Source organism: Nicotiana sylvestris, chromosome 7, assembly GCF_000393655.2.
Source record: "Nicotiana sylvestris chromosome 7, ASM39365v2, whole genome shotgun sequence".
NCBI lineage: Eukaryota > Viridiplantae > Streptophyta > Magnoliopsida > Solanales > Solanaceae > Nicotiana > Nicotiana sylvestris.
Window position 1 is genome coordinate 131403632 of NC_091063.1, and position 24412 is coordinate 131428043.

Here is a 24412-nt window from a genome sequence, read left to right on the forward strand (position 1 = left end):
ATAGGAGATCTTTAAATCAGCTTGAACTTGAGTCAAGTTCTGCACTAATTCTCCTGCATATTCTTCTTTCTTGTCCAAGAGTGCCTTAAGTTCTCTGATTTCTTCACTTGACTTTGATAATTGTTCTGAAAAGCAACATTCAAGGCGCTCCTTGTCTTTTTCAAATTGACTTGAAGAAGCTTTGGCAACTGCTAGCTCAGAAGTCAAACTTCGCTTTTGTTGCTCCAAGTGATTTCTACTCTCTTGCAATTCTTCTATGGTTCCCTGAGCATTCTCAAAATGCTCTTTCCAATTATCTGCTTCTAGCTGGGCTCTCTTGGCTATTTCCTCAGCCTCGTGGATAGACTTTTCAAACTCACGAGTTTTCTTTTCCAGAAGGGAAATTCTTCCCATCAATTCTGTACCAATGAGGTTAGCCTACAGTGACAACTCATAGAAATAAGAATTTAGAGATAAAAAAACTTGTTAGTAAGTAGAGAAAAAAATACCTTCAAAGTAGAATGAACTATGTCATTCATCAGAGTTAAGCAACTGTGACTTCTCATCTTGTTCTTCTCAATATCTCCAATCAAAGGCCTAAGCCAGGCATCTGCTCCACCAGACTTCTTTAAAAGACTGTTATTAGCAGGAACTTCAAGTGTAATGCTCATCATAGCCAAGCTTCTGCTACTGAAACCCTCCTCTGCATGTTGAACAGAGGGAGGGGGAGCTATAGAAGGAGGAACGGTAGAAGAAGTGAAAATAACAAGAGTCAAAGGACTCGAAGCAGGTAAGGAAGCAGAGACAGGCAAGGGAGCGGAAATAGATAAGGGAGCAGGAACAGATAGAATGGGCAAGGAAGCACTTGAAACCAACAGAGGAATAGAAGGAATGGGAACAGAGGAAGAAAAAGGAACTTCATCTAAAACTGGACCTAGTTCTCCACTTTCAAAACCACCAACAAAGAGGAGTTGAATAGACTCATTGGTGTCTCTCGGAGTGGTTTCATCATCATAAGGAATGCGAACAGGTTCGGTAAGAGAGGCACGGAGAGGGGTAACTTCAGATTCATCCTAGAAAACGATGCGTCTCCTAACTCTTGGTCTAGATATTAAAGAGGTGTCTTCATCTTCATCATTCTCAGAATCCTCTTCTACAACTTTCCTCTTTGATAGCGTAGCTTGAGTTCTCTCCAAAGAGAGTGAAGTACCAGAAGAGGCTCGAAGGGAAATAGCTACTTCAGCTGTCATTCCTCGAATAACAAATCCTGACAAAAAGAAGGATGAAAAAGTTAGAAACAAGAAGGGACTTAACATACAAAAAAGCATAAAGAGATACATACCATGAGTTTTCACTTTCCAACCATGTAAATTGGAAATGGATTTCCAAGTTCTTGCCTCCATAGGCACGGCTTTCAAGATTGAATCTACCTAACCACGGAAATTAGGAACGGGTTCCACATCTCCCATAGTTGCTATAGAAAAGCAAAAAGAGACGAAATTAGAAAAGAAATTGAAATTTTTAATGATAGGAACGGTAAGTAAAAAAAACTTACGTGCAAAGTTCCACTTCTCAGGGAAGGGGATATTTGTTTCACCCACCAAATCAACTATGCGAACAGCAACATAACGAGTGTACCACCCACGATCCTTGTCATCTTCAGGGCTTACCAAGACCCTTTTACTTTTTGAAGTTAAAGTAAAAACCCCATAGTGGAATAATTTGGGGTGGTAAAGATGAATAAGGTGGGTAAAGGTAAAGCTAACATTGGCCTTTACAGAAAAATATCTCAAACAAGCCACTGCTCTCCATACAAGGGGGCCAATTTGTCCCAAACAAATTCTGAAAAAGCGACAGAAATCAAATATAACTGGGTCAATAGCAGGAATAAATCCCAAAGTGAAGGGATAAGTATAAACAAAAGAAAATCCAATCCTAAAAGAAGATATTCTTTGGTTTGGATTAGGGATCACTATACGAAGATCACTTCTCCAGTTGCAATCTTTTCGAACAATAGAAATCAAAGGTTCAGTGATTAGAGAAGGAAAAGTGTCAGCTTTCTCTAAATTAACAACTTGATCACGAAGAGATTTCCTATCATTCTCAAAGGACAAGTCATTGGGTACTATTTCCTCAACTAAAGGCTCTTGAAGAGGCTCAGAAAGTTCTTTACCTTTAGAAGAGGGTTTCTTAGTGATAGAACCTCTAGAAATAGTGCTAAAACTAGAAGAAGGAGTGATGGAACCAGAGGAACCACCACGAACGGATCCTAAGCTACGAAGCCTGCCATCTCTACCCCTTCTAGTCTAACAGGGGCGTTGGGGAAGCTATCAAGAATTGGGATTCTCTTAGGGTTAGGATTCGGTGATGCCATTGCAGAGAAAGGATGAACTAAAGGAGAAAGGAACAAAAGTAAAGAGTAAAGTATCTGTTAAGGGTTTATGAAGAAGAAGACAAAGGAAAAAAGGTTAAATATGTGTATAATAGCAACCGTCAAACAAAGAAGTGTAATGATGGAAAGCCTATAATAAAGGCAACTATCACTTCGTAAATAGAGGGGTTAAAGAAGCCTTGGAAAAAGGCTGTAGAATTACATACATATCAGAAGGTAACACGTGTGCAGAGCATTAAATAGAAAAGACAACTGAAGCATCAGTACTGACATAGCATTGATTATGGCGAAAATTCCTTTTTCGTGAAGATCCACTTCCCAAATATTTAATTGATAAATAAATGGAAAGTGGGGGACCATCTATATTGGGGAAAAACTGAATCTAAATATTAAAGATGACGTGTCATGACACATGGACTGGTCAAAAGGTCAAAACGCAATAAATAGCCAAGAGGCACGGGAGACAACAAATATGAGGAGAAGAAAACAACATAGGTGTGAATCGTTACTCAAATAGGTACGAGTCTCGTACCTATTCGAGTCATTTAAAGACCGAAGATCGGAAGAAGTTGAAGATACGAATCTGATGACGTAAAAGAGTCTAAATACAACATTAAATATCAAATACGTTAGAGAATTTGAATTAAATAGAAATGATTGTGTAACGTTTCTTTTAATGTCATTTATTGCTCATAATTGACTCATTAAGACAAAGGCATTACATCTTGTCCTACAATCAACTATAAAAGGAGAAGGACTCAACATCTGTAAGGACAAGAAATATTATTGAGATTACACTGAAATACAAAATTACTTATTACTTTATTATTCTCAAAAGTCTTTTATTATTTTCGTCTCCAGATTATCAGTAACCCGAGTTTCTCTATATTTCTAAGCTCTTACCAAAGACTCAGATTTTTGGTTAAACAAGAATGACAATATTTCAGGTATATCCCTCCGTTCTCATCTCTAACCGAGTGAACCCCTCGTTGAACGTCCGCACTTCCTTGGGGTCTATGTTAGAACCGGACCCATCGTCGTCCACGACCACAGTCTTTCCTTTCCCCTTGGTGGACAAAGATATAACCTCCGCTACCCCAACCGCCCTTCCTCTATGGCGACCTCCACTACCTCTGACGGTTTCCCTTCCACGGCAACCTCTGACGGAAGAACCGTCTCCACAACTGAAGGATCTGCAGATTCCATGCCCAAAACAACATCACTCTCGGGTAGGGACACGACTGTAATCACACCGCCAACCTCCACTCTCCGCATTTTCAGTAGAGTCATTTCCTCTTTGCCCGGGGAAGACTCGTTCACTAGATGCAATGCTGGGAGGACCGGAGTCTCCATTGGTGGAGCAGCCCGATGGCTAGGCCCACTCAAAGCCGGAGTCAGTGAAGAAATATTCCTTACGGACTCAGTCATCATGGACTGCGACCCGATCGAGGCACCCGATTGGCGAATTGCGGGAATGGGAGCCTTCGCCTTTCTCAAAACTCTACGACCTAACACCAAAGGTAAACTGTATAAAAAAATATAAGAGAAAAGGGATTGGGATGTGGTCAAAATGGTCAAAGATCGGAATTTGAATTACCGGTCGAAGGCTTAGGTCCAAATTTCTTGTTGAAAGATGCCCAGTGGCGAATCCCTACTGTGTGGGGCAAGATCTGGGCCACCCAATCACTAATATCGGCAACCAATGAAGGAGGGTGTTTCTCGGCCACACGAAAAGAAAAAAGAACGATTAAGCCGCAAAACCAAAAAGAAAGGGGGAAAGGAATGTACTTCAATCAACAAAAATACTTACGGGCAAAGTTCCACTGCTCAGGAAATCTACTGGGACTCGCCACCACATGCTCGGTTTTGATAAAAAAGAAGTTGAACCAAAACTGACGATTTGCCTTATCGTCCATTCCCGCCACTAGCCCATTGGTTCCACTGTGGCAAAGGTGTATCGTCGTTCCACTATGGAAGCTTGGCGCGAAGAGATGTAACAAATGGCGAATAGAGATTTCACAGCCGGCCAGCTCCACAAAGTTATCAGCATAAGGAAAAGCTTGTAAATATAAGGGGAGAGTTGAGCCGGGCAGATGCCGTAGTAACGGCAGAATTCTTTCGCCAAAGGAGGAAGAGGGAGAGAGTAACCCACTTGGAATGGGTATGCGTAAAACGCGCAATACTGGGGCCGATGAACCTGGATTACGACGTTCCCAGCTGGAACTAGTTCGACATGAGCATAGATGTTGTATTTGGCCCTGAGTGCGGCTATATGTTTTGCTTCCATCTCGGACTTCACATGCTCGGGTTCATGCACAAGTTCCTTCGAAAAATCTGACCTGGAGCCTGGGTTACGAGGAATGATCTCTTCCACAGTAGGAAGCTTTCAACCTCCATTATAATGGCCTCCTCTTTGCCAGAAGGCATGGCCATTGACAACAGAGTTGGGTCTGAGATCATCTCAGGGTTAGGAGTTACGCTAGTCATCTTTTGTTAATATGTATACGGCGGAGCCGAGAGTGTAGAAGAAATGGTGATGAGGGAAGTTGTAGGAAAAATGAATACAAGGAGAAGGAGAAGAAGCCATGGGCAAGATCGAAAAATCAGAGAAGGTTAAAAAAATCTCCAAAAGTTCTCCCCCTTCTTATTTATACAAAATCACAGCGCTCAAATCGGTGCAATCAACCGTCAAAATAGAACTAGAATCAAAACGATAGAGGCACAAGGAACGAGGCAATGCATCGGGGAAGATGAATAATAATGACGCATACAGCTGTGACGTCATCCTAAACCTGCCTCACTAACTGTTGCTCATGGAGCGACTCATCACCACCTCGAAAACGGTCATCATTACTCGACCTCCACGTCCAAATTTCTCAAGAATTGATAGATGAAGTGCACTCATTGAGGTCAACCAAAAGACGACCTCAATAAGCGGAGGAAATAACTGTATGGGTCAAAATTTGGCTAATGAAATCGGCATGAAGAGATGACTAAGTTTGAGAACTGTGTCCCATCATGAACGACTAGGCCGAGGTTGATCCGGGCTTAATAATATGGAGCTGCTAAATTTTTTCCCTCAGTTTCTGTTCTCCTTGCTTAACTAAAGAACTACCTTTCACTTTAAGTAGGACTCCAAGAGCTCTACCTTAGAATGAGTTAGATTTCCTGTGTTAACAAGATGGAATGTCGAGACGCTAAAGAGAGGGCTATGAGACTAGTGCAATTAGGTAATCGACCAAGTAATAGAGTAAGCTCCTAAGGCCGAGGGCGAGCAGCGGGAAAAGGAATTACGGCTAGTATAGCTTTGGAACTTTCAAAGAGAATATTCCATTGAATATTCTCTCTACTGTACTTTTTTAGAATTTTGGGAATATACCATATAAATAGTAGAAGAGAGAAGGAAAAAGTGTAATATTGATTCTGATAAGCACTCTAATGAAAAGTTGACTCCAGAAAGATATAGTCCAAAATATTACCTATCCATAAGAATTCAAGTTGTTCATTCCACCTTTCATTTCGCATCCGATCAGAGAAAATCTCATATATTGCAATACCCATTTGTATTATATCATTGTCAGATAAGAGAATCATCCACCTCATTCAACATTTGGGCGAACCATTCTCTCTATTTACACTTATTGTCATTTAATAGTTATTGCTTATTATTGTTTCGCCATTCATTCTAAACAGCATCATTTAATACCATTTGTATTAAATTGGCTCAAACAATTATTTTATATTATTCATATAAGTACGTGTTAAATCTAGAATTTATTATATTTAACTAGAATTTATCTATCATCTTTTATTTAATTGGTTTAACAAAAGGTCTCGTACTTTTTGGTCAAACATAAATCTGCAGGAATATTAAGACCAATATGTTGGCGTGGGATGATCAAGTATAGCATGTCTCAAAGTTTATGCCAAAAATTTCCAATATTGTATTCCTGTTTCTAATATGAATTGGATATTGAAAGTCTTGAAATGGATATGTTTACTTATTATTCTAATTTTTTATAACTAGAAAAATTAGTAGGTATGATATTTGAGGTTTATATGTTTTATGGTCAATTGATCTTCATTAATTTATAGATAATTTTATCTATTTCAATTGAAAAAGTTAGGTCATCGACAACCTAGTGGTCAAAAACCACAATATGATTTTCAGTATCATGACTTCAAATTTGTTGTTTAGTTGGCGGTTCTTTTATTTCCCTATTAACTAAGCAAAGAAGGTCATTCTATTCAGACGTATATGATGTTCGACCCATTTTGTGATATCGCAAAATATTTGGCATCATCCGTTACTGACATCATTCTATGTAGTTTTACAATTTTCCAAAATTTAAATTCAATTATCAAAATTCTAAACTTTGATGTAATAATATTTCTCACGAAAGAAATGTAACAAGTTTTCTATTTGTTTACCCGTCAAAACGGAATAACTGAATTTATACGTGGTTTATAGACAAGCGAATCGATTTGATCCCAAAATAATAAATAAAGTAAATAAGAATATAAGACTTAGCATCGAAATCGAGATAAGACAACGGAGAGCTTGATTTCGGGAGCAGAGCTTTCGAAGGCAGTAATAACGACATTAAGAAGCAAGAAAATAAAATGTTATTGAGTTTTGAATAGTATATAGCATAAGTTTGCCAGAAAATCCGTGTCCCTACAAAGGCCGTTGAACTTACTATTTATAGTTCCACCTAGGAAACAAGGTCCTAGGATCAAAACCCTCTTAAATGACAATTATGGGGGTCATTGAAGAATGTGTAACGGCAGGCTATGAATGATATATTCTCTGTAACAGACTACGTACTTAATGCTATAGAATATTCTCCATTGAATGTTCCCGGGTGGCATGCCTTTATTTGTTTTTATGAGCAACATTCCCTTCGGGATCAACCGAGATTGTTGCCCCCGGAGTTGATTTCCATTTGCCTTGCTTTCCGTTTGTGTCAGGTTCCACATATCGCTCTAATATACGAGTATTTAATATGAATATATTTTTCAATATATAGATAGTCCCCCTGCTTTCCAGTGGCACATGGGTTCACCGGGAAGTTGGTAAAGATACCTTTCTTGGCGGAAAATTCTTTGATCCTCTCTGAAAAGTTTCTGACGGTTAATTAGACGCACGCATGTCCGCATTTAATGCCACAAACCCGTGCCATCCCATGATTCAGCAACACTTTCGCTGGTTCTCGAGGTAATCATATCCACGATTTTAGCCGCCAATTCCTTTACTTATACGCATCAATCTTCTTCTTTTACACTTTATAATTTTCCAAACTCTCTCAAACTTTCTTTACTCAACTCACTCTTGCTTTCAGCCTTTTCCTTCAGAGAAACTCTTATTTCCCTTTGTTAACCATGGATTCTTTTTCCAAAACTCTAGTTCTTCAAAGAATAAAGAAAGTACTGATGATGCTGCCCCTCCTACAGTGAGCTCCATTATCCCCAAAAAACTTACTAAGACTAAGGATTTCGTTGAGAAGTTCCCTTCTGCTAACTCCCGCACATGGGCTGTTGGTGTATATCCTTCTTTCATCCGTCCTTCTAGTGTCCCTGCTATGAAGGAAGACTGTGGTTGCCAATATTTAAACATCATCGCTCTTGACCTAGCGGAGCAGGTAACCTTCTCCAAGAAGGGTTTTACGTACATTTACATGTACCTCTTAACTTTGGGTTCGTTCTCATTGAGCGGGGGGCTTGGCTCTGTTATCTTGGAGTTTTGCTTCCGTGATCAGGTCTGCTTGGCGCAGGTAAGCCCTTTTATATAGCGGACGCTTGTCTTTGGCTTCTATGCCAAGAGACGGGGGAAGAGTTCTTCCTGGACCGACTGATAAACCTTTGTTCCCTCAAGATTTTCTATGGGGGAATGATAAATTTTAGCAAGCATGATCACCATGCTCTACTCACCAGCATGGATGATGACAACGAACACGGATGGATAGAGCGGTTCGTTGTAATTACTACCAGGGACATTATCTCGGCTACAATTCCATCCTTTCCTGAATCATGGAATCGTACATGTAAGTGCAATGTCTGTCCTTTCTTCTAGTTAAAGTTTGTTTCATGTTATCGTTGATCCTTCTTTTTCATTATTTAAGCAACTCGGTGGACACCACCAAGGGTCGAAGGCTTGGACTAGTGGGTCCAGAAGATTTTGGATGTCACCCCGCCCGAGACCCGTCAATGGAAAGAATTGGCCCTTAAATACGGGCGGAAGGCCAAAAATCATGGCAAGTTGATTCTCGAACTAATCTTGTCTTCATCCCACATATAAGAAAACTAGAAAAAATTTCCCTTTGTTAAATTCATGTCTTCCATAGGGCTCTGTTAACATCCCCAAAGAGGACATTTTGGTCAATCCCGCGGATGCAGCGAGGTTGCTGCATGAGGCCTTCACTCGAACGGGTGTTGCCGGACCTGCTTCCGGTATAGGTATTTCTTCTTGGAGTCCCCGGCCAGAGAACAAGCAACAAAAAAGACAACGTCCCTCTACGACTGAGAGTAAAAATAAAAAGTTGAAAAGTGCTGCGCTCGAGCTTGCTGCAGCCACTGTGGTGATCGATGGTGATGAGAAATCTAGTGATGAAGGGGCTTCTCTACATAGAAGATGACGACCTTCATCAACTCAACAAAATGCTCAATCTGCTGAGCTAATAATACCAACCGATGACGACACCCAAGCGCTATGGGAGTTTGATATGGTAGAGGATTCCAACTCTCGTGTCCGAGCCCCAATCGCTACTCCCAGTACTATGAGGCTAAGCATCAGTCCTTTTACGTCTTCAGTTGTTGAGCAACCAATAATTAGCACTGTTTTTGTCGCAACTGCTTCCTAACCTACAACGCCATCAGTTTCATCTCTTTTTTCGCCAACTTTGCCTTTGCAACAATAATTGCTACATCATCTCCACCGACCGCCGTCATCCGAGAGGAGGATCTCCCTCCTCCCCAGTCCCTAGTTCATAGGAATTTGGGGTGTCACTATTCATCGCCCTCCGTATATCCTCATAGGAGGAGGAGTGTCTCCTTTTCGATTTTTACCGAATGCCATCTTTTGTCTTGGCCGATAAAACTTGCCAATTATCTGAAGCCTCTGGCTTCAGACATGGATAGGAATAAAATACAGTCTCTCTCGGGAGAGTGTATGGTGAACAATGCCATGCACAACTCAGTGGCGATACGATCTTTATTCCTGTTCCTTCTTTCTTTGTTGACGACAGGATTTTTAATTTGTATTTTTGTTTTGCAGGGGGAAAGGGCCAGATATACCGCTCTACTATTAAAAATTATCCACATATATCCTCCGTTATACTTTAGGTCTAAATCTACCCCTCCCATTAGTAAAGTAATCAAAAATACCCCTATTTCTTGCGGTGCTCCACCATGGCAATCCAAATCTTACATGGTCTGACATTTGGGTGAGGTGGATGCCACATGTCATGCCACCTCATGCTTTTCGAAGCAATGCATCAATTGATTCCCTTGTGCCATGGCTTTTCTCGAGCTGTGTTGATTTAAGTCAGATCCTTTTCTTAGTTCTATATATAGTAAGAGCATGTGCATAAATGTTGGAACCCCTTTTCTTGCACTCCTCAACATTAGCAACCCAGGTCCTCTTCCTATCTTCTTCCTTAATACCAATCCTAACAGTGTTATTTATTATAGCCTGGCAAGTCTCAAGAGAACCGACTCTTTCACATCCTTCGGTCTCTTTCATCCAAGACTCCCTGTAAATCTCTAAATCTCTACAAAGCCAACTCCTGTTAGATTCAGAGATTAATAGTAATTTTGTCCAGATTTGAAAGAAAAAAATATGGAACCTCCATTTTAAGGTATGAGCGGAAGAAGAAATGGAAGGGGAAGAAGATGGTGAGGTGGAATGACATGTGGCATCCACCTCACCCAAATGTCAGACCATGTAGAATTTGGATTGCCACGGTGGAGCATTGTTAAAAATAAGGGTATTTTTAATTACTTTGCTAACAGGAGGGGTAGATTTAGACCTATCGTATAACGTAGGACATATGTGGATGATTTTTAACTGTAGAGGGCTATATATGGCCATTTTCCCTTTTGCAGGCTAACCTCCTTGCTTCCGAGGGCATTCAGATCCTTGACAAAGAGAAACTTACATTCGAGCGGGATCAATTGTTAGCCGAGCGAGATCAAATTGATGTTCGCCTCACAAGGTTGGAAGCATAAGCTGCTGAGGCTGTTGAGTTGGAGGCTCGATTGCAGCAAAGCGAGAAAGAGGTAGTGACCCTCAGCCAAGAGACCGTTCTGGTAAGGGTATAATTTGAAGAAACCAAGGCAAAGTGGGTTGAGGTCCAAAATGACATTCTTGCTCTTGCCAAACGCGAGGCTGCCTCTACTGAAAGACTGAATAAGTTGGAGGCAACCTTGAATTCCAAAGCTGAAGAAGTTGCTGCTGCTGAGGAGAAGCATGCTCGGATAGAGGAGAAGTATAGGAAGGTCATGGAGCATAATAAAGTTTATAACTCCACTATCCGTAACCTTGATGTCAGCCTTCAATCTATTAGGTCTGAGAGGAATAAACTTTCGACTAAGAGTGACCAGCTTAAGGAAGAGCTTCAGCGCCGAGCGGCTTCTCTCATTGATGAAAAAATTACACTCTATGTATAGCATGAGGAGAAAAACATTGGAAGAGGAAAAAAACGGGTGTCATTAACTTTGATGCCGAGATCGTCAAGGCCCGTGAGCTAAAGTCAACTGCTTGAAGGGGCCTTCCGGTCTAACCTGATTTGACTGATTTCTCTGGTTACGGTTCTGAGTTCTCGGGAACTGAAGAAGAACTTGAAGGGGATGATGATGAAGGTCAATACCTCGAGCCGATGAGAGATCTACCTACTTATCCTAGGGGCGCATATGCTTCTCTTCCCCCAGATTCTGGGGATGCAGTAGTTTAGTTTTTTGCTTTTTCTCCTTTTTGTTTTTACTTCATACTTTTGTAATTATGCTTCTTGGCACGTTATTATATAGAAGTACTTTTTCGTTTAAGTATTGCGGAAGTTTTTCTCTTTGCATCAAATTATGCGAGGCTTCGGGTGCATTTTTTCCCAATAGCATTTGGATTCATGGCATAAGTTCTTTCGGAGTCAACCTTTTCCTATGAGGATTTCATAAGAGAGAGCCCTCTTATATATACGATGCTCTTAAAGAGGATGTCTCATGTTCATTCCGGCACTAGCATTTAAATTACTTGTTTAACTTTCAAATGATAAAATTAATTCATCGTTCGGACAAGAAACAAGATAAAAATAAAAGGCGTTACTTTATTACTTCCATTTTCAAAAGTACGCCTTCCACTTCTATCAATGACCAAACTCCATATGAACTGTTATACAAGAGAAAGCCAAAGTGCTCTCACCTAAAAAGTTTTGAATACCTGTGCTACCCCACTGTACCTAAGCCTCATAGAGACAAATTTGAGCCTAGAACAACACCACATGTCTTTGTTGGCTATCCTTTCAACACAAAGGGATACAAAGTCCTAAGTTTGGCTACTAGAAAGATCATTGTTTCCAGAGATGTAGTTCTCAATGAGTATATCTTCTCATTTGCAACTAATTTGAATATGTCTCCCCAATCTAGTGTCCCTCATTCAATTCCTTTCATTGAACCTTCTGACAGTACAAACATTACACAACAAACATCTGAGCATTTGAGTGTTCAAGGGAGTAATGTTGAGAATACAACTAATCTCATGTCACCTAAACATGATCATTCTTCATCTACGCCACCTAATTCTCCAGCACAAATTTCACCACAGGATCATACTGAACAATCTCAAGCAGAACCTATACAACTGAGACAGTCATCAAGAACACACAAGACACCTAGTTATCTACAAGACTATGTACATTCCCTACCTAAACTTAAACCAAACACCAACTCCCTTAGTGCACTGTTTTCTGTAAACCACCATGTTGCCTCTGATCTACTAACTCCTAATAGTCAAGTTCTTGTGAGAAATATTTGTCATGACAGGGAACCATCACCATATGAGGAAGCATCCATTGATCCTGCATGGTAAGCTACAATGACACAGGAATTTGAGGCTCTATATTCCAACCACACTTGGGACCTGGTAGATCTACCACCAGGAAAACAAGCAATAGGATGCAAGTGGGTTTACAAAGTAAACCATAAAGCTGATGGTAGTATAGAAAGGTTCAAGGCCAAATTGGTTGTGAAAGGCTACACACAACAGGCAGGAATTGACTACATAGGGACATTCTCTCCATTAGTGAAGATGACAACAGTGAGAGCATTAATAGCCACAGCAGTGAAGAAAGGTTGGTGCATATCTCAGCTGGATGTAAACAATGCATTCCTCCATGGAGACCTTAATTAGGAGGTATATATGCAAACCCCTCCTGGGCTTGTTGTGGACAAACCTGGACCAGTATGCAAACTAAACAAATCCCTCTATGGTCTAAACAAGCTAGTTGATAGTGGTATGCAAAATTGATTGAGGCTTTATGCTCAAAAGATTATACACACTCCATGAATGATTATTCACTCTTTTACAAGAAAAATGGAGATTCATTGGTGTATGTTGCAGTACATGTTGATGATGTGTTACTTACTGGGACTGATAAAGAGGAAATCACACAGTTGAGAGACTTTTTGCATGAACAGTTTAAGATCAAAGATCTGGGGCAATTGCATTTTTTCCTAGGATTGGAAGTGATGTATAAGGATGATGGTGTGATAATTTCCCAACGGAAGTTTGTGTTGGACATGTTAAAGGAGTATAACTGCATAGACTATAAGTCTTGGTCCTCACCTTTAGATCCTACAGTAAAGCTAAAGGCTAAAGAAGGTATCATTCTACAAGATCCCACGTACTGCAGGAAACCGGTAGGAAAGCTGAACTTCCTAACCAACACTAGATTGGACATAGCATATAGTGTTCAGCACCTAAGTCAATTCATGCAAGAGCCTAGAGAGCCACAATTGAAGGCAGCTTTCCATCTACTTAGGAATCTGAAAGGCTATCCCACTCTGGGAATCTTCATGTCCAAAGATACAGATTGTACAGTTAGAGCATATTGTGATGCTGATTGGGCTAGTTGTCCAGATTCTAGGAGATCCATCACAGGCTATTTGGTGCTTCTGGGAAATAGCCCTATTAGTTAGAAGTCCAAGAAACAGGAAACTATATCATTGTCTTCTGCAGAATCAGAGTACAGGGCTTTGAGGAAAGTAGTGGGGGGACTAGTATGGTTAAGTAGGTTGTTTGAAGAACTAGATGTCCCTTTTCCAATGCCTATTTCAGTGTATTGTGATAGTCAATCTGCACTTCACATTGCCAAGAATCCGGTCTTCCACGAAAGAACCAAACACGTAGAAGTGGATTGTCACTTTATGCGCGACCAATTACAAGTAGGGCTAATTTCACTCCACCATATTGCTACAGATAATCAACTGGCAGATATTCTGACTAAAGCCTTAACTGGAATCAAACATGGTGCCACATTACGCAAGTTGGCTATGTTTGCAACACCTCCAACTTGAGGGGGTTGTTAAGATTAATTATTTCCACTTGTTTGTATCATTGTTAGCTTAATTAGAGAGTTAGTTAGTGGACAACTTTGGACAGCTGTCAGTTAGCTGCCAGTCAGTTGGTTTGCTTAGCTTCTTCTTCTTCTTCTTCTTCTTCTTCTTCTTCTCTTTATATACTTGTATATAGTTTGGGGAGTTAGTTATTTTTGTAATCCTTGAATGAATAATATCGAAATTCTCTAGAATGTTCTTCTCCTCTCATTGAATGACCTCGAGTCCATAGGGCTGAGCTTCCGCCATTGTTGATATTGCATTCCTAGTTCAGCTAGGGAGGAAGCTACTGTTCCATTGCTGTAATTTGATAGTTCTTCTTGATCATTTCTTACAAAAGATTCAACATAAGTAGGAGGTATTACAAAAAAAAAATCCTTTTGCTTGAACATTTGCCTTCTTAGCCAGTTGATGTGTGACATTATTCCCTTACCTGAATACGTGTCGGAGGAGCATCACCTTCCCCTAGTGCATTAACAACGTACATTCATTAATAAGATCATCACATAGTAACTCAACTTTATACTCAAAGTTCTTAATTTAAAACTTTTAACTTTTAAAACTTGAGGCTTTTAGATATGAAATTAAGCTTTGAAAGAGTCCAACTCAAACTCGAAGGTCAAAATTTGATTTTTTTTTTTAAACTTCAGACCGGTCTGAAAAATTTAATCAAAACTTGCTAAACTTGAAATAATTTTTAAAATTTGGATATGTTTTAAATAAGATAAGTACTTTTTTTAAGGTTAAGGGATTGGAGTAAAAAAGATAAATAGAGGAAGAGAGGGGAAAGTATTGTTGGATGCCATCAACTTTAATGCGAAATACTCCGTAAGAGGGCAGCTTTGCGCATGCGATTACACTTTGTTCCGCTCGAAAGCTCTCCATTTGGTAATTCCCCCTTTCTTTCTTCAAAACCCTCTTCTGTATCTACTGAATGTACGTATATTTTGTATTTTCTTGGCCAATATAAGCACAACTTTAGTTAATGTACACACTTTTGCTTCACTGCAAACAAGAAACTATATATTATCCAGTTGGGTTAAAAGGGTTATCTTATGAAGTATGAAATTCCATCAATTCTGTTTCTCTTTTTTATACTTGTTAGGAGACGTCAGGTTTTTACTCATGTTGCTGTTGAGATCATGCCGCTACATTAACTTTTATGATTGTTATGAATTATGGGCTTTTAGCCTAGTTATTGGATGAAATTTCCTTGTTTTTGATGATATTTTTGCATCAGTTTTCACAAATTTGTGTTGGGGTTTTAGGGTTTAGTTTTTTTTCTTTTTGTGAACTGATTGTTCGAATTGATTAAAGTTGGATGTTTTTTTTATGATTGTGGTGTCCGCCATCTGGGTAAGTTTGCCTTCACTTAACTATTCCACAGGATACTTTACTGCCCCGGAAGAAATCATCTAGTGTTTTTTGCTTATGTTGGAATTTGAACCTGATATCTCAGGATTCTCCTCACTTAAATGACCATTAGATTACACCCTTAGGTGCGATTGAAAGTCATGATTTTCCTCACAGTTAAATGACCGATAGATTACACACCTTAGGTGCGATTGAAAGTTGGATAATTTTTTATGCCTGTTTACCTAGACTATTCCATCATACCCGCCACCGCCCACCACACATGTAATCGGTCCACCAATGGCACGGAAAAGGAAAGAACTTTCAATGTTATAGTTTTCATCAACATGGTTAAAATTGAGATGTTTTTGCTTAAAGCTTTTTTGACTAAACCTGGCTGGGTTTTTGTTTGAGGGTGGGGTGGGTGCAACGGCAGCTAGAGGAAACTATGTTATAACCATGAAGAGTTCCTCATGCATTTTGGTTAGATTGCTGAATTGCCTATTTCCCTGTTAAGAATTGAGGTAATCCTGCTTCATTACCGGAGGCGGATCCAGGATTTTAAGATCATGGGTGCACCACTAGCTTTAACGTAAGGCTAAAACTTGTCATAGTGTTTACGACTGGTCAATTTTACTGTTATTTAAAGAAAAAAACTCCATAATTGGTAAATTAAAATTTGTATTTTATATCATTAATATTATCAGTTATATAATTATTAAATAATATGATCATAAATCGATTCGGTTCTTACTTTATTAAGTAAAAAGGAAAAGCAAAATGCTAGCGAAAAATTAATGCAGTAAAAATTGAAAATTGCGCACGTTTTAATTCAAAAGGAAGCACAAAAACATCGAAAAGCCCTTAAAGCATATGACTAATTATTTATATGTGAATTGCTTACTAAAAATCAAACTATTTGCTTGTATTAATTTTTTTTTAATAAAAATATGATTAAGCAAGTCTTATCCCTTAGATCTATTAATCACTTCGGTAAAATAAATTTAGAGTAGTTCGAGATAGAAACAAATCTCAAACATAAAGTAATAAGCAGAAAATTAGAGAAAAGAGAAGAAAATAAGAGGTAAAAAGAAATAGAATATGTGGCCGAAGAATCTGAAGTCGGAACATAGGGACCCAACACCAATTTTTGACCATGGGTTCACATTGCACTACACATCAAAATCTTTACAAAATTATATAGAAATACTAGCTTATGGCTCCAAACAGGATGGGTGCAAGTGCACCATCATTTGTAATGTGGATCCGCCACTGTTCATTACTTTTGTGACTATTATGAACGAGGGGCTTTTAACCGAGCTAGTTGATGAAATTTCTTGTTCTTTTTTTGGTGAAAGTATTGCATTAGTCTATACAATTTTGTTGTGGGGTTAAGTGCTCATCTTTTTTCCTGATTTAATATTATCCAATGTGGCTAAATTTGAGAGCCTTTTAGTTTTTCTGTGTAGCCTGACTGTGGTGTTGGCTAAATTCTTTTATTATAATTTTCGGCCAATGTGGTTAAATTTGAGACCTTTTAGTTTTTCTTGGTGCATGGGCAGAGTGTTTGGTTGTGCAATGGCCTGGAAGTGGAAAGAACACTATGTTATAATATTCTCCAACTTGGTTAAATTTGATATGTTTTTCTTCTAGCTTTCCGGGTAGCCTGTGCATGGTGTCATTTTGTCGTGGGAGGGGAGAGGGAGCTCAATGGCAGGGAAGAGCAAAGAATGCTATGTTATAATTTTGAAGAGTTCTGCATGTGTTGTTGGTTAAAATTGCTGTATTGCAATTAAAGTGCTAGAAAGTCATTAGTACTGATGAAATGTCATTGTGATCCAAAGGAAAGTCTGGATCATTAGTTTTAGTTCTGTTTTATCCTTCGGTTCACATGTTCTTGCAAAAATGTTTTCATGCTCTATTGGAGTAGCTGAATGGAAAAATAAGGTTTTGTCAGACTTCCTATTAAAGAACTAATTCGTGTACAGACATATTGGGATGTGAAATTCTTTCGTACATTAACAAAAAGAGAAAGCAATGACTGTTCCATAAGTTAGTTTTATACTTTAGGTTTTCATTAGCTGTTCGCTCTGCACATTGGAAAATAGATTATTCATGACTGAAATTATATTTTATGTCTTGTTTTCGGTGTACTTTTATTAAAGTGGAAATTATTGTCCTCTTAATCATGGCGATTTTGTTCTATCCTTGTGCTCTTTTCAGGATAGGAGAACACAGCCAATCATGGTAAATGCTTCTGCAGTTGCATCAAACCAGGCAAACAATGCTAGAGGCTTTAGAAACTTGAGTAGAAGTCAGCTTGGAGGCGTTATATTTGGTTGCAAGAATAACACGATGAGAGAGTGTCTCTCGAAACAACTATTTGGTCAGTTATTTGGCCATAGTATCTTTCCTTCCAAAAAAAGAAAAAGAGAAAAAAGAAGAAGAAATAAATCAGAATTATTGTGTCGAGATATGAGAGTGTTTTTTATGTTTCATTTTCTTATTTCTTCTTTTTACCATTATTCAAGTATGTTAATGTTTAAAAACTTTTGATAGGTTTGCCTGTTCAACATTTTTCATATGTGAAGAATATAGATCCAGGCTTGCCATTATTTTTGTTCAACTTCAGTGATAGAAAGCTTTACGGTATCTATGAGGCTGCAGGCTCTGGTCAAATGTATATCGATCAATATGCTTGGACGTCAGATGGTTCTTTCAAAACTCAATTTCCTGCGCAGGTTTGATATCGTCTTTCTTGTGGGGATTCTTTCCTTTGGTCAATGTCTCTGGTTTAGTCCCCAAAAAACAAAAACTCAAACTTTGCGGTTTCATTATGAAGGTTCAAATACGTGTACGGCTGCAATGTCAACCGCTGCTAGAAAGTCAGTTTAAGCCATTAATTATGGATAACTATTTTAGTCAGAACCATTTCTGGTATGAATTAGATCATGTTCAAGCTGGTAAATTGATTCCCAAGCTCTCCTCTCTTGCATATACTCCAAGTAGTAGCCCATCACAAAACTCAGCAAAACAGAGAAGTATAATTCTAGGTTTACCTGCCAATGACAAAAGAGAGGAAAATGAGTATTTTAAGTCACAGGACTTGGAAGATATTTTTGCCAACACATCTGGTTTGAAGGGGAAATTGGGGGCTAGAGACACTTCTCTACATTCAAATGGTATCCAGCAGCCAGATGATCAGGCAGAATTGGATGAGAAGGATCTTATATACATAAAACTTAAAGAATTGGCCCTTCAGCGGGAACTCTCAGGTGGCATTACAAATGGGCCTTCAGAGGAAACCACCAATGCTTTCGTTCCTCCGTCTATAAATGATGCAATCATTGGGCAAGAAACTTTGCAGGAAGAGCAGAATGTAGACTGCTCCTATGACTCAACTGGTTATCCATCTGTTATAGCTCAGGTTGTTCATCTGCCGATTTTTGTCCCCCACAGCAGCATCTTACCGCTTTACATGACTTGAGCTATTTTGTTCTTTTGTAGCTTCTTCAAGGAATAGAAGAACTGAAAGCTTTTAAGGAAGAGCACATTCATAAGGTGGATAATTTGGAGCGGAAGCTGGTAAACCTTATCTCTTTGCATTCTCGGTGTTATGGTGACATCTCTATTCTGTGCTAAAATTACTAGCCTTACTAATTTCTCTTTGCGAGTTACTAATAATGCTAGAACTTGCTCTATGTTGGATGTCTTTTGGTACTACGAGGAACCAAAAGATATATGTTTTTCCTCTTTCCCTTTGTTTTCTAGGAGGTGGGTGGTGAGAGGGCATGAGAAAATATACTGAAACCTTACTGTTCTTACAATAACGATAATCCATAAACAATGTAAAAGATGATACTAACTGATTGAGACTGTTAATGCTCATATTCGGTTCAGTGAGTTGTCATGCAAATGATTTAATACTCTCTATAAGAAACTAAAGGTTTGTTTCCTTGCTTAAAATAAGGTGAAACGACAGGAATATGCAATATCCTAGGATAGTCTTCAAGGTTCAGAGACTAAATGGAGCCAAATGCTTTTTTTTTTGTGTGATGAAATAATGGGGCTAAATGGAGCGAAATATTTGGTTGACCATTATTTTTAAATTTGGATTGCTCCTAAAAAACTTTAGAAAAGAAGAACGAGTGAAACAGGGATGGATGTTTACTTTAGTTTATTAAGATGCTCTAAGTGGAATTCCAAGTATTTGGTTGATAACGGGTGAAGAACAGGAAATTTCTTAGATACATTATATCTTAGTGTTTTGATGTCATACACAGAGTTTGAATCGGCTGTACACTGGTTTTTTTACTGCAAAGAACAAATGGAGGGATAAAACACAACATGAGTAGTGTGGTTATAAACACATAGTTTGATATGTTTTGAAGTCCTAAATTAGTTTTTAAAATCATTGAACACAAAATACTTGAAATTGAGATTATCCACTGGGCTAACAAAATATTTGAAATAGGCTTGGGTTCGTGAAGGGGTATTACTTTTCTTCCCCAAGCACTCGTTATTGTTCTGGGATGGGAATATTAATTTAGTCTTTGTCCTACATGTTAGAAGAAAATCTTTTAGCTGAGAGCCTCCATATTAAAGAACTCTTATTGGTTTTTGTGAGACCAGATCTATAAATTCAACAGATTAGAACTGGTTATAATGATTGTTAGTATATCAAGAATATGAACCAATAGGAACGACATTGGGTTCGTAGTGTGTATGGCTGTAGCCAAAATGAAACAGAGGTGTAACTGAACGTGGCATTAAATGTTATATTCTTTGAGAATGACAGCAAGCAAATTCGGATTTCCAGAACTCCCAAAGTCTGTTTCTAGGATTTTAACTTCGTCCAATTTCATACCGTTTGGGTAAACATGCAGTTGTATATATAAAGGTAAGAAGTTAATACCTAGTAACTCTAGGTGGTTTGGAGTTTCAGGCTTACGCAGAACAAGAGATTACTCAGTTAAAATATAAATGTATGATGCTGGAATCCTCAAATACTGTTTGTGCACGTGCTGATGAAATAATGATTGACTGCAATGATGATGTACACCTGAAGCATGAGTCCATTTTCCTTACTGGTGGATATGATGGTGTATCATGGTTATCAGCTTTGGACTCGTATATGCCTTCACTTGATGTGTTAAAGTCACTTAAACCAATGAATTCAGTTCGTGCATATGCGTCAGTTGCAAAGCTGAGTGGAGAACTTTATGTATTTGGTGGTGGAACTGGAAGCTTGTGGTACGACACAGGTACAGTTTTGTACTTACTTCTCTGCCCACCCGTTATCCCCATATCTCTCTCAAGTTGCTGACAATGCTGAACTCTTTTCTTTTGAAGTTGAATCATATAACCCAGTTGATAATAAGTGGACTCAGTGCCCTTCTCTGAAACAGAAAAAGGGTAGCTTAGCTGGTGCTGCTTTGAAGGACAAAATATTTGTGCTTGGTGGTGGAAATGGGATTGAATGCTTTTCAGAGGTTGAAATGTATGATCCTGAAGTAGGACGATGGATGAATACACAATCCATGTTGCAGAAGGTTAACTCTTGTGATCCTGTTGTATTTTTTTTTATGTTCTGTTATCGTTTCCTTGGTAATAATAGTGTAAAGAGACAAAAAGCATCTGTAAAGCTAAAAGTTTGGGTTTTGTTGGGCCGGGCAAAAATAATTTGCAATGTGACAGATCATTTCAGTCAAAAATCTAAGTTTTGACCAGAATGCTGATTTGTATCACACTTTGAAAGTTATTCTCATCATTTTAGTTTTTATAGCAAATCTATATGAGTTAATCTTGTCCTTAATCTCCAAATCTTTTTGTCTCTTTGTTTAATCCTCTTGGCCTTATATTGAAGTAGTTTTAAGGATTTAAGAAAGTGTTGATAAGTAAGGTGGTAGAGGGTAAGAATTGGTTAAAATGTCGTATTTTGTTTTGTTTGTGTTATCCACAATAGCTAAGTCCATTGTGGGAAATATTTGCTAGCAAAGCTTGGAATTCCAGGACCTCCATCTGTCTTTAATTGGATTAGTTAGTGTCTGGAAGCATCTCATTTGTTTCAAGTCTTATGTTTTCTCCTTTGATGTGAATTTGTTTCCATGCATTGTATATTTGCAGAGATTTGCTCTTGCTGCAGCAGAAATCAATGGTGCATTATATGCTGTTGGTGGATATGATGGAAGCAATTACCTGGCGTAAGTTAGCACAATTAACGTTCTTTTTCTGATAATTCCCATGTCAGCCTCATTTTCTCAAACCATGAAGTATTGTTTTCCATGGTCTTCCCCAAGAAGTAGAGATTCTTGTACTTTTCCTACATCTACCTTCTTTTTTTATGCTACCTCTATGTATTTCTCGAGAAGTCTGCGAAACTGTTTTTGCTACATTAAGTATAGATTATCTGCATATGTAAAGCTGTTTGTAGTTCAACTTTTATGTTTTATTCTCCTGTGGCTTCTTTCTTACTAGCTATTACTTCAGGACTGCTGAAAGATTTGATCCCAGAGAACATTCCAGGACAAAAATTGCAAGTATGAACACAAAGAGAGGATGCCATGCGTTGGTTGCCTTGAGTGGAAAGTTGTACGTTCTTCTCCTTTTTTCTGTATTTTAGTGATGTTCACTGCCCTCAAGGGTAGATGTATATTGTATAAATCGTCATCTTTTTCCGGGGGGTGTTTTTTATCATGGTTTTCGCCATCTTCTACTAGGGTTAGTAAATACTCGTTATTTTTGTTTGACTTTGCGAGTGTTTTCATTTCGTTTAGCTTTACAATTGCCATGTAGATATGCAGTCGGTGGCTATGATGGATCTACAATGGTGCCAAGCATTGAGATATATGACCCCCGTCTGGAGACATGGATGATTGGAGAGCCAATGAACCATTCAAGGGGGTACTCAGCTGCTGCTGTTCTAAAGGAATCCATCTATGTAATTGGAGGGGTTCAATCCAATGAGGAGATAGTAGATACGGTATGTACCATCATCTCATGCTTAGTTTCTTGTATGTTCACACACACACATATATACATATATATTCTCCTGTTAGCTAACGCTCAAGTGTTGTGGATGCAGATTGAATGTTATAAGGAGGGTAAAGGTTGGCAAACACCTAACTTGAGGGCTATCGGGAAAAGGTGTTTTTCCTCGGCCATAGTTTTAGACGAATGCTGAACTCTGCTTCCGATATAAAGCTGATATGGAGCGGTAATTTCTTCTTAGAAACTTAGGCGTCCTTTGTCCAACAATTTTTATATCCATCATTTTGAATTTGTGGATAAGATCAGTATATGTAATTCTGCAGTTGTGTATAAGGTTAATACTTTTAGTTGAGGCTTGAAGGAATTTTCTGAACTTTTGAAAGTAGTAAAGTGGTTACTCTTGGAAAGAAAACAGAAAGTATTACATCTTGTAGAATCGAGTTCAGTTTAGATAGTATTGCTTATTATCTTTTATGTAGCTCTTTCTTCAGCAAAACTTCTTCAAAATAGGAGTAGTTGCTTTTATCTGAAATATCTGAAAGAAACGTGAACTATATCATGGATAGATATACTGCTATACCATGCTTCTTAAAACACAAGGAGAATGATCAATACAAGTGGGTTTGAGAAAATTAGAGTTTTGACTGTTTGCGAGGCATGGTTGTATCGTAAACCTTGAGAAAGAATCGGGTTCTGGGAATGGAAAACCTGTTGTGCAAAATGGTGCCAAGGGTAGCAATAAGGTTTCTCTTGACATCAGAGTCAATGCCACCCATGGATACAATCTCAGCAAATGCAGCTGGTTCCTTGTTCCCTCCAAATGATATGTCCAATGATCCTTTCAGTACGACCATCACATACTGCAAAAAGGCAAAAAGTAATTTCCCTCTTTATTCTACTATTCTATAAGTGTGAGTTAGCTGGCTCCTCTCCGTCAACATGCTTGCTTGCATAAGGATAGTTTTGTAATTTTATCATTTTTTTTCTTCTTTAACTTTGTTGCACTTGACTGCATTATATGTGTACTTCTGCATGCTATATCTTATTTGCATTGCGGGCCCCAAAAATTCTATCTTTTCCACATGTAACTTTGAAGACACGTACTACAAAAGCTGGGCCCATTTGACTCCATATTTCACACGTACTATTCATATGTCACCTCCAACTTCTCTCTCTCTCTTTTTTTTTTTTTTTTTTTTGGCTACTCGTGCTCTCACTAGACTTTTAATTCATGCAAAACATTGTGAATTTATATGTTTAAATCAATTTTTATTTCTGTTTAAATTTTTATATCTTTTAATGAAAGATCTTAAGATTATTAGAAGAACTTTTTAGTGACTATAAATAAATTGTTGTTATAAATATATTATATTATGGATATTCATTTAGACTCCGTTGTAAATAAACTTCCTGAAGAAGCTTATCCATATGTGACTCCATCGTAAATATGTTTATCTATTTAAGTACTCTATTGGAAATAAGCTTCCTGAAGAAGCTTATCACTTCGATACCCGGTGGTAGAAGATTATCCATATCGGGTATAATAAGCTTATCCTTTCAGTACTCCGTTATGGATAAATATTGCTCTCAGTAGAAGATTATTCATATCTGGTATAGTAGAAGCTTACACAACGGCTTCCTTTCTTCTATAAATAGAAGAGATTTCAGTTCATTATGTATATCAGTTTGAATTCGAATAATATATCAGTTTTTCTCTATACTTGTTTTTACTTTATAGTCTTTATTTTATAACAATTGTATCATACTTGAAATATTTACAATATCCTTAAAATATATCTAAAGCAAAAAAGAAATATATTGAAATACACAGGGGGAAATAAACTTAAATCAATACATTAGAAATGTGCTTCAACAAATGATTAAACTAGGAGGAAACAACAGTGTCACGTCTTTCAGATCAAGATGTCGATCTACCCACCAAATTTAACAATGAAGTGCCACTCTTATCAAGAGCTTTCACCAATTTAGTTGCTTTTAAATGGAGTAACAAAACATTTTATGTAAATTATCTTATTAATGATTTTAAGTAATTTCAAAATATCTATTGATTGTTTGAAGATAAACTCAAACATA

At 38.2% G+C, this 24412-nt stretch overlaps 2 protein-coding genes across 2 annotated transcripts; both read left to right on the forward strand.

Moving 5' to 3' along the window:
* The first annotated feature begins 12455 nt into the window (after window positions 1-12455).
* On the forward strand, window positions 12456-12770 carry LOC138873789 (uncharacterized mitochondrial protein AtMg00820-like). The gene has a single exon (XM_070152267.1). It carries the CDS (start codon window positions 12456-12458, stop codon window positions 12768-12770), a length of 315 nt encoding a protein of 104 aa, XP_070008368.1.
* Window positions 12771-14741: 1971 nt separating this feature from the next.
* Window positions 14742-22768, forward strand: LOC104212827 (uncharacterized). Its single transcript, XM_009762184.2, has 11 exons — window positions 14742-14863; window positions 17552-17714; window positions 17888-18069; window positions 18171-18755; window positions 18836-18913; window positions 20274-20592; window positions 20681-20880; window positions 21455-21531; window positions 21818-21919; window positions 22124-22310; window positions 22413-22768. The coding sequence occupies exons 2-11, from the start codon at window positions 17573-17575 to the stop codon at window positions 22509-22511; spliced, it is 1971 nt and encodes a 656-aa protein (XP_009760486.1). The 5' UTR covers window positions 14742-14863; window positions 17552-17572; the 3' UTR covers window positions 22512-22768.
* Window positions 22769-24412: the final 1644 nt, after the last annotated feature.

Excerpts from the sequence above, each read along its gene's own strand:
- LOC138873789 (XM_070152267.1), top strand. The coding sequence starts at position 12,456 with ATGACACAGGAATTTGAGGCTCTATATTCCAACCACACTTGGGACCTG.
- LOC104212827 (XM_009762184.2), top strand. The coding sequence starts at position 17,573 with ATGGTAAATGCTTCTGCAGTTGCATCAAACCAGGCAAACAATGCTAGA. Across the intron at positions 18,070-18,170 it reads AAACTCAATTTCCTGCGCAG|GTTCAAATACGTGTACGGCT; the intron begins GTTTGATATCGT and ends TTCATTATGAAG. Across the intron at positions 22,311-22,412 it reads ATGAGGAGATAGTAGATACG|ATTGAATGTTATAAGGAGGG; the intron begins GTATGTACCATC and ends TTGTGGATGCAG.